Raw genomic sequence first — 11,228 nt, 5'->3', positions numbered from 1 at the left:
CATGTCAAATGAGATCCTTTCAAGTGTCCATGAAGAATACGTGGAGACAACCTGCACGTTGATTGAGCTGCCAACTGCCCGTGGAAAAGATAACCAGGAGAATGAGAAGAAAAACAAATGTGCATGATGTTAAGGCCATAAAAGAAGCAAGGCAGTCGTCTCATTTGTCACTCCAGAGTGACCTTACGCAATGCACAACAATGTCTGGCCCTCCCCCCCCTCCTGAGGCTGACCGCACATGCCCTAGTCCGAGTCGCAGACGGGAGAGATTGATGGTGCCATTGCTGGTGATAGCAGATAGCACCTTTACCTGCATGCTGTCGCAGGTCAGCTGGCCACACAGGGGCTGGCATGAGGGGGGCTCCTGCTGTGTTTGTCAACCTAAACAAATACAGTGTAGGTGTGTGTGTGTTGGCCAGCAGAAGTTCACTGAGGTTGTGTTTGTGTTGATCCTTGGGATAAAAAAACGAGGCCATACATTTTCTTTAAAAACCTAACCTCCACAAAACTGGCTGAGAGAGTTTAATGAAGATTTTCTCTTGAAATAAAAGCAATAGTACACTTTATATCCTCCTTGGTAAATAGAAAATGCACACTTTTTATTATTTATTCTTCCATGACAATTTGTGCTCCAATGCCTCAAACTTCATCTAAGCAAGACACTTATATGTCACAAACTAACACAACAGAGAACACAAATAAACATCACTGCATACACTTTGATCAAGTAGTTATTATAACGTTATGACTATTTTTTCTGCATCATGTTCATATACTGTAACAGGAGGTTTCCAGTGTCACTGTTCTGTTCATAGATCTGAACTACGCCAGCAGTCTTTCCTCTCTGAGAGTTTGGGAGAAGACGGGTTCCCATGTTCTCATGGGAAGGTGAGGTGAACCCACTCTCTCTCTCTCTCCTGAAATAACACCCCCGCCGTGACCTCAGCGATGGGAATGCATGCCCACTTCCCCTGGGCTGCCCTTCCCAAATTACAAGATGAGCTCCGAGAGGCCATGCCCTGGTTATAACTGTCCTCACACCTCCACAGCTCCATTTGGGGTACGAGACCCTGGGGACTATTAATAGAGTGGTGCCCTGTCCCCTCGCCTCGCACGGAGAACTGTATACAATGTGCGTGCGTGCATATGTGTGTGTGTGTTGGAGAGAGAGAGAGAGAGGGAGAGAGAGAGAGAGAGTGTGTCTGTGTACTGATGCATTCTTCCACTCCCCTCGCCTGAGAAGGAGATAGACAACCTCAACCATATCACCTCTGATGGGAGTGCGGGGATGTGTGGGTGATAATTTGTCTCTGAAGTCCCAAGTCACATTTGACCTCTCAGCTGACTGAATGTGTGGCCCTGATAGTCCAGCCAGAGGCATCCTGACTAGGGGAGGCTCGGGAAGAGTGCCTGACGGAGAGTCCCCTGGCCAGCCCTTCATGGTATGGGGCTGTGGATGGTCTGACATCTGGATGCATTTCTCCTCCTGCTTCTATATTTAATTTGTTCATTTCCTCTTCAAGGAACGGGATGAGCACACAACTTCAGCACTTGACCTCTTTGGGCGATATCCTTGCCCAGGACCAAAGCCATGACCCACGCCAAATAAAGGGTGAAAATAGTTCAAGTGAAGGTAGCTGATAAGAAATACTTATTTTCCTCTCTGGTCCCTCCCTCAGCTGACCAAGTTACTTTGTCCATGTGTGAGGTTCTTTTTTTTTGTCGATCTCTTGCATGGAGAAATGGAAATGTTTTACCAGTTTGTGTCTGAAGTGTGGCAGTAGGCCCCTCATAGTTCTGCTCCATAAATGCATCACATATGTGCTGCCGCTTTGACGTAGCCCAGGAGGCATGCTGGCTGGGGGTTAAACAGTTAAAATTGACATCGGGTGGCGAGGGGCTGTGGTTGGTCTCAAAATCTTTTTAGTGTGCCGCGGTGGATGAGTTCTCCCACAATTCGCCCAGAGCAGTCCCTTCTCAACACACACACACACACACACACACATACACCAAAAAAGGGGAAATCTGCTTTCAACAAAAGAATGTCTTTTGAGATGCACATACTTCCTATTTCCTATTTCAACACCCAGTGTGCACTTTTGTCCTTTTAGTCTGAATTCTGATAAAGCAGCACTATCTCTATCTACACTGCCAAAGGGCAAATAGACCATGACAACGAAAACAGTTTTTACTTTACATAATCCTACCTAAACTCACAATGTCAGTAATTACAAATTCAAATGACTTTTTTGCACGTTTTTATGGGTTCACGCCCTTAATTTAAATACAGAAATACCGATTTTCACACTAACATGTATGCATTTGAGACATATGTCTCAACTCCTCAACAAATGTTTTGCGTAATCGATCTTGGTAGTACTTTCTGCAGTAATTTGCGGCTGTGGCTATTGATTGTATTCGTTTCATAGGCTTGCGGTCCTGACGCCGCTCTGTCTACGGGGGAGTGGTCTAGGGAAGAAAACGGCGAAATTCCTTTCTGGTCCACCTTCTTTGGGGGTCTGAGTGCTGTTTTTTATGAATGAACTGCATACCAACGACAAATTAACCACTTTCTTTCACAGGATAGCACAGATCCCCATCCCATGCCGAACTACACACAAATGTTGGAGTGTTTATGTGGTAACAAAAATGCGTGGATACATTTTAACTGGTGAAATAATTCAAGCGCGAGAGCGTGCACACTGCACACACACACACACACACACACACAGATATATGTATAACCCAAATGCGCGTCAGAGCGAAACATACAGAAACAAAAATAAAAAAACATAAACTTTTTAACGCACAGTTAAAATGAAGGCTAGGCTATATCAACTAATGGATCCACTTGGCTCGCACTAGTTATAAACCCATCTCTGACACAATTGCATTCAGTGAAGAGGGTAGGGGAGGACTTCGCCATTCCCTGTTGTCGAGCAGGCTTGGTCAGATCGTGGGAAAGGGCCTGCACGTAAAGCAGTTTATTCTTTGTCACTGTTGTTCTTGTGTAATTGATCTCACTCCACGTCGATGGGCGGAATACTTCAAAGCCATGCGGCTGCTGGAGGTCGGCCTTCAACCACACGCTTTTAGTCACAATCACACTGCTTGCACTTAGGGGTTGGAGGGAAAAGGCAGCTGCCACCACGGAAACGCATAGTAGCACTTTTAGAAGTGTTGTTTGCGCCTCAGAGCATACCTGAACAGCCCCTAAGGCCATTGTATTGTTACTGTCGTAAATTTAATTTTAAGTGACGACTAATGATTCAAAACTCATTCTGTAATAATATTATTATTATTATTATTATTAATAATAATAATAATAATAATAATAATAATAATAATAATACATTAATACAATAATACGAGTACATAAAAATAATTCGAGGTATTTTGTGACGTTGTGACTTTGAAGTTCTATCAGCAGGCTAGGTCCTACAATGAAATCAAAACATTTTGATAGTGGTCCACAAAAATGACATATGTAATAACTACTGTTTGTGAATTACAATGATAGGCCTACATATTGCATAGCATAATTACGACATTAAGAAAAATATACCAACTGAGACTCTCGGTGAGCTAAAAGAACTCTTTACGAAGGAATATTAACTTTAGAACGCAAGAAGGCGCTTTCGCCTTCTGTCTCTTTAAACTCCCTGGACTGTCGCCAGTTACATGAATGGTGCTGGACACGTGAGTTTGTCTCAATGTGCTCTCTCCTCTTAACGCCGCTGAATTTCTCCTGTTTTCTCTGGCTCTACTCCAAAACCCCAGCTTTTTTGCGCCTTTGGTGCCTCCCCCTCCCCGTGTTATCCACCCACGGGAAAACTGATTTTCTTTCTCCCTCTCTTTTTTTTAAATATACCTCATCCTCATTCGGTCAGTCTACTGGTTTCGTATGGACAGCGGAGATGTATTTAAAATAGCAACTTCTTTTTTAAACCAATCCGTGCAAAAATCTTGTCCCCGTGATTCTTGAAGTTCCGCAGCAGACTTGTCGGCGCGTGGATTTGACAGTGCACTGTCACATTTTCTTTGCAAATGAATCGCACTCAGTTGTACAGACGAAACCGAAATTCCAATCGATCACTGGCTTATTTTATTACTAAAGCCACCCCCACTCAGCTCTAAAGAGAAGACATTTTTGTGTGCCAAACACTGAACTGGGCAGCACGTGCTATTCATAATACTTTGAAGGCTCTCCCCATCTTTATTTTTTGTTTTGCGCAACCCTTTTCTTGCAAATACATATTTATTGAGGCCTCTTCATTCTACACTTGAAATCGCCGGTTCTAACTTTAAAGGAACAAGGAACCCCATCTCGTGTTCCGCACCAGGACGACCGGTGTGCAGGAATCAGCCGTCTCTGAAAGTAGAAGGTGCAGGAGATTACAGTTTGGTCCAAGCCACAATGAGTGCCCGCGGTGAGGAAGCCGGCGAAGCTTCAGGATCCCAGGAACAGCCCGCACCGGCTGAGCCTCCGAAGAGAGGACCGGGCAGACCGAGGAAGCCGCCTCAAGTCAGTCTTATGTTTTTGTCTTTCTATTCGACACAACAAGAAATTTAACCACGATTGTTTGTTGTTCTCCAGCTCCGCTCTCATAGTAGCCTACGCGAAAGCCCTTCCCGGTTAGTTTAAGTGAGATAGTATTGTTGCCTGTATTGTAGTTGAAAAAAAGTTAAGAATGCAATGGATATGTTTGCCTGTATATTGTTCAACAGTGCATGGACTCTGTACGCTGCGGCTGCACACTTCAAACATACAATCATATAGCATTATGCTATAGCTTAATTTATGCGCACAGTCCTGTTGTTACCATTGCGCTTGGTGATAAACCCCGCGATCATTTAGAACAAGAATGCTTAGGTAATTATTTCACATCAGTGTCTATACACATTAATTAAAATATAAGTGATTTTCCTTTCCTGTAATTGCAACTTACAAGATATATTGTGTGTTCATTTTTAAAGTTAGTTCTCGGAAATTCCAATATAGGCTACGTTTAGTCACGTTGTTCATAGGCTACATCTTTTTAATCAGATAGTTTGCACAACCGTGTATTCGGTGAGCATGCTGCGACTTCTGTTTGGTTTTTGCAGTTGGGCCGTGCATAGGCTACGCTGTACCCCGGTCAGCTAGGCTATTGTATAGTATTATAATCTGTAGGATAATTGGGTTGATTGCGATTTTCATGTGACCGCGCTGCATGAACATATTACTGTGTCAGAAGTTATTGCTCCCACTCTTTTAACATCGTAGGCGCTTGTTTACATGTCCACAGCCACTGTTTCCAGCAGTATATCGTCATGACCACATCCTTTTCACAAGAGTTTTTTTATGTTAGTCATTGTGTAAAGAACATCAACAATTAAATGAACTTAGACATTTCGATACGTGTTTCTTTGATGTGTTGATTGTTTCTTTACATGACTCGCCTGTTGGATTGTAGTGAAATAGGCCTACTCCAGCTGGAAGGGCAATATTCCTATTTAATTATACTATACCACTAAACATGTATTTTGGTGCGTGGAAGTTTTCAATGTCTACATAAATCATTGATTTAATCTATTGGACAAACCCGTGCATTGTAACGTGTATGCAAGTTTGACTAGACGTAGGCTCATTTAGGCTAAATATTCCTTTAGTACAAAAATACAATAATCCATAGAGGGCCTTTACTGAATCTTAAGTAGGCTACTATTACGTGATTCTAATTCTGGTATTGCAATATGTAACAATATATTAATGAAGCCTTTTAAGGGCAACAACTAGGATCTACAGCATGTTTTAATTACCAGAAGAGAACCATATTATTTTAGACAATATCACAACATCCCCACAACCCCCCCTGTGTCTGAACAGATGTTATCAGATGAGTTTGGGTTCAAAGTGGTTGCTACCAGGAGTGCAATGATTCGCTGATGCTGTCCTACTTGTTCATAATATGAGTGCATATGCACTCAAACATGAATAGGCACACACATACACACACAAACATGAGCATGCACACACATACATGCAACCACAAACTCATACCCCCCCCCACACACACACACACACCACACACCAGTGTTTCCCACAGAATTGAATTCCATTTGTGGTGGTTGGTTTGCAGAATTAACTTGAATACAACAGTTTTTAACAAATTAGCACAGCGTGGTTGTGATGCTAACCAGATTTAAGCACAATTTAGTACAACCTGGAAAATCATTGTGGTGGGCCGCCACAAATAGGTCAATGTATGGGAAACACTGCACACACACACCACACACACACACCACCTTTGCCCCTTTTTTGGTCTTGACTCACAGCGCACCAAGCAAATAAAAGGCTACCATTAAATGAGTACATTGTGGAAAGGGACCTTGTCTTTTCTGCATGGGTTGGGGGGGGGGGCAGTGGGCCATAGCATTGTTTCCTGTCCTCATCGCCTGCGTTCACCTCCTCTTCTCCTCAGGAGCCCACAGGCGAGCCTGTCCCCAAACGACCGAGGGGGCGCCCTAAAGGCAGCAAGAACAAGGGCCCCTCCAAGGCAGCACAGAAGGTGAGAACCAGCCAGAGACAGGCGTCTGGTCTCTACACCTCACTACACTTCCACCTAATTCCCAACCAGCTGGACACACACACACACACACACACACACCCTAGGTGTTTCAGACCACCTAGATCTTAAGATCCCACGTGTTGAACTGCGCAGTGGTTTGAAATGACGTCTGGTTTCATAATACTAGTTACGCCTATAGAGAACTCACTCATGCGTGGCATTGAAGACCAGAAAGTGCAATTGCTTTGCTGTTTTTAAAGCAGGGGGAACCACTGATAATTTTTTGACCATTCAAAATGTCAAAGTGAGTCAGAGGTGTGAGGAGAACGTTAACAAGCAGAATGTCTTTGCACACTGTGGTGTGGGAACTGCCTTCCTGATATCTTAATTACAAACCATGGACGTTGCGCTTGTGAATGACCAGCATATGAAACAGTCCAAACCACAGTGGGCTGAGGCCATGGCTGCATGTTTCAGCACAGTTGTAAACACTCTAGTCCCACAACGGGGCTGAGCACACCTAACAGTGCTGGGTTTAAACACACACTGAAGCACACACTGTTAAACATTTCCTGTAAAAACTAAAGTAAGTTCCTGGCAGTTATTGGCCAGTAACATAGTGTCGTTCTTTTCTAGTATTTTATCAGCATAGTATGCATGGTAACAAGAAGAAAAAATAGCATTACATTATTTCAAGTATATTACCAGAAGAAAGTCACCAGTACTACTATAGTAGTAGTTGTCTGTTTTTGAATATACACCAGGAATAAGTCTACCATAACAACAAAACAACAACAAAACAGCTGTTTCTGTTCCAAATCAATCTATAAAGCAATTGCCCAGTACATTACAGTACTGTTGCTTTAGACCCAAGTTAGTAACACCTAAAGTACAAATAAGGCTACTGTAATATACAGAAGTACTAAAATGCTTGGACCTCCAACCACTAGACCTCCCCGTGGTATTCTGTGAGTGCACTCTGCTCAGCGACACTGCCCAGTGTAGTGCAGTCTTGGGATTTACAACACAACAAACGCCCAAACGAGTCTTGAACAGTGTCATTGTACAGAAAGCAGAACTGCTTTGGAAGTGAGTTCCTGGCAGTTATTGGCCACATTTTTACCATTCAGCTAGATGTCTCACACTTTTAGTGATTTTCCATTCACTGGTTCACTTTAAGAATAACCACACCCATCAAAATGTATTTGTTTAATGAAATACTTTGGTACAAAATGATCAGGGCTGTCCCTAACAGTGGTGGAGCTCAAGGTCAGATTTTACTTAGTAGACTCATGATGGAGACTCGTGATGACGTCACTTACATGTACCACAATAGTCATTGCTCAGCAAATGAAATCCACCCATTGCTCACCAAATGAAATCCATCCACCCATTTAGCTGATGTATCATAGCAAAAAGAGAGGAACAGATTATGGCCCAACTTCAGACAAGGAGAGGCCTACTGCAACAGTGTTTTAGTTATGTTAGAATGGCAAGAACATGGATGCCACCGTTTGACGGATACAGAGCCTGACTAGTTCAAACTGATATGTGCTGCCCAACTTGAGCATGGACTCACACTGTGTGTGTATGTGCAAAACCTATTTATTGCAGCACACTAGATGTAGACATATCCTTAGTCAGTAGATGCTCCATAGCCATCTATAACCATCAAGAGGCAGGCTAATGATAGACTGACAGAAAGTAGCTAACATTAGCTTCTAAGGATTCAACACATATTAGCCTTGGCTGTGTGAAAACGTAGCCTATCAGCTCACTTGGGACAGAGGTGATATTACGTCCCTTTAATTGTTGATTTGAGAGAATCTCTGTAGTTTCTCTCTGCTATCTAGCACTCCGTAGTCTTGCCACATGTATAAGCTGACATGTTTATGAAGGTGTAAGCCATGACCTGCACCCCTCTGGACCAAACCACAACAAGTCACAGATTTGATTAGTCCGGTCAATTGCTAGAATGTTATTGGTGAACCCCTCAAAGTCTCCTCAGAAGGGGTAGTATGTACAATTGCACATGCAACAGTGGCTTCGGGGCGATGCTAGTTTATAGTCGCAGTGAGGAACATCTGGGAAATGAAAAAGTATTCTATTTATTTGTGGGTATATCCATTCTGTCCAATGTGTTTGTGATTGGCATTGGAGCACACCAGACAGCTTGTTTTGCCATAGTCCTGTTAGGAATAAATCCTGTTCCATTATTTGTCAGAATCAGTTGTATGATCTGCAATAATACTTTAATGCACTTTATTAAATAAAATAGATGGCTAAGTTCATAAACTGAAATATAAGCACTGTAGCTTCTTTGGGGCGTTAATTCTACATATGCTACATTTATAAACTCAATGGTGCCTGATCATCCATATCTCTTCATGTACAGTTCATACAAGCTCATTTAAAGCCATATGAGGGATTAAAGATGCCTGTTTTACATTGATTAATCAGACATATAGCTCTGTGCACATCAGTTTAAATGGTCACAATTCAGAGAGCAGAGCAGAGAAAGTTTTGACTTGAATTGCTCTTTTTCGGCTTTTCAGTCTCAATTCAAGTCAACGTTTAAAGCATTACAAATTCCAATGTCCAGAAAGGCTTGCGCCTCTAGAACACACTTTTAACAGTAAAGGTTCTATTCCATAATGCAGTTGTATGACACATAGTACTATGCAGCACATCAGTTCTACAATAAAATACTGTTTCATTAATATGTACAAATTTCCCGCCATGTAATTGTGATTCACAGTAATGCTCTGCAGAGCAGGCCTTCAGTAATGTACTTTACAAATTGCTAACAGTGCACATACAGTCTTGGAAAATCTCTCTCTCTCTCTCTCTCTCTCTCTCTCTCACACACACACACACACACACACACACACACACACACACACACACACACACACACACACACACACACACAAATACACTTCAAGCACACACACAGTGCTTATAAGTAATTTCAGTGTGTATAGTCTGGGTTGTCATGTTCTCCTCCATGCTGGCACATCCATGCAAACGGAGCTAATTGCGAGTCTGTAACACATAATCTTCATTGCTTCCCAACACATAGCTCACCTTACATTTCTGCAGCAGACATTCATGTCAGGGCCACCAATGGTGTGTTTCTGTGGAAAACACACCATTGTTGAAAAAAAAAACCCTGTAAAGCCTTATCAAGGGGAATGTGTGTTGATGAATTCCGCCGAGGAGAGCAGTGTAATGAGCTAATTTTTCCACTCACATGCACTGGTTCGGGTGGGAAGTTCCCCCTGACATCCACTACAATCTTTGGTTTAAAGTCTTACAGCTTGACTTAGCCTAAGCCATCAAGGGAAAGTTTGGATGTCTTCATTTATTTTGGGGATTCAGCTGTGTGAAGGGCTCGATGACAGCAAAGTTAGGACTCTTCCGCATTAAGGTACCACTGTAAACATTCTGGGGTTACTTTGAAAACTGAACCACTCTGCTGCCAGAGTAAGCCTGTTTCGTCTCATTTGGCATTGTTATGATAAACAGACGAGATATAAATCTCCAAAGATGAAAGGAGACAGAATTGTGAAGGCGCCTCACTATGAAAACTTTTCACAAGGTTTGCGCACCCTCCCAAAATCCATCACTCTCCCTGCCTATTAGTGCTCTATGATTGAGGGTATTTGCTGCCCCTAAAAGAAAACGTTTCCCTTAAGAGAACAGTTGGGCATACATCCCCTCACACAGATTCAGTTTGGAACATGCTGTGATGAATGATGTCATTCTCCAGTGACCACGGTATTCCCATTGTTAAGAAATGGTCTGCAAGTGAGCTGATTAAGTATGCCATTGCACAGCAATTAGCAAATGTAGAATAATTTCTCTGCAGAAAATCTGAAATTGCCCCATTTTTTGACATTGAGCATGGGTTTCATGTCAAAGTTATTTTGAGACATTTACATGGATTTTTTTTTTGTGTAAACCTATTTAAGACCTAAACCCTCAAAGTTCTACTTGATTTTATAAATTAGCATTTTGAGAAAATAAGAGAAAGTGCAAGTTTTACACAGAAGGGGCTATGAACACACACCCCAATAGTTTATGTGTCTTCAAATGCCTCATTTAAAAGGATGGTATCTTTAAACCACTGGTAACTTTTTCCAGTCTATGGTTGCCACTCATTTGCCATAAATAGTAATACCGTTGTGGATGGACAAGTGCAAGTGCACCCACCATCTCTGCTTGATTTGGACTGAAAAACACCATTGACTTCAATCAAATAATTGTATAGCAACCATACTATTGTAAATTGATATTTTTGTGTAATTTTATCTGCAGTAGCTGTAAAATGTTGCAGTTTTCCAAATACCCTTTATATAGCTTTCATCAGCAGTTGCTTTGCCTCAGAGACATGTGCAGGGCTATCTTGGACCAATATAATGAAGAAGACCTTGGCGGCAGTTATTGGAGTGTATAACAGTGCCAAGCCCAGTCACTGATCATCTGCTCAATAAATTTGCGCTAATGACACACTAGAATATTTTCCGAGGATCAGTCATTGTTGCAACTTGATACAATAGACCAAGGAGCTAATTTTAAACCCTCCTTCCTAAAGCTTAGTCTGGCATGCTGCTCTCATTCTCCAGTAATGGCCAGTGGCCTTGTCTTCTCTCTCTCTCTCCCTCTCTTTCTTTC

At 42.3% G+C, this 11,228-nt stretch overlaps 1 protein-coding gene across 1 annotated transcript in view; it reads left to right on the top strand.

Annotated features, from left to right (window-relative positions):
• The first annotated feature begins 3,903 nt into the window (after nt 1-3,903).
• Nucleotides 3,904-11,228, top strand: part of hmga2 (high mobility group AT-hook 2) — a 35,989-nt gene continuing 28,664 nt past the window's right edge. The window contains exons 1-2 of the mRNA XM_076297268.1: nt 3,904-4,525; nt 6,465-6,551. Of these exons, the coding sequence (XP_076153383.1) occupies nt 4,418-4,525; nt 6,465-6,551 (195 nt within the window). The 5' untranslated portion in view covers nt 3,904-4,417. The remainder of the gene's footprint in view (nt 4,526-6,464; nt 6,552-11,228) is intronic.

Source organism: Alosa pseudoharengus, unplaced genomic scaffold (assembly GCF_046254945.1).
Source record: "Alosa pseudoharengus isolate Yale_2024_CS ecotype anadromous, Long Island Sound unplaced genomic scaffold, YU_APseudo_1.1 YU_APseudo_1.1_scf_20, whole genome shotgun sequence".
In the NCBI taxonomy this organism is placed as follows: domain Eukaryota; kingdom Metazoa; phylum Chordata; class Actinopteri; order Clupeiformes; family Clupeidae; genus Alosa; species Alosa pseudoharengus.
Note: the sequence above shows the minus strand (reverse complement) of the source record. Positions and strands in the feature narration are given on the sequence as shown.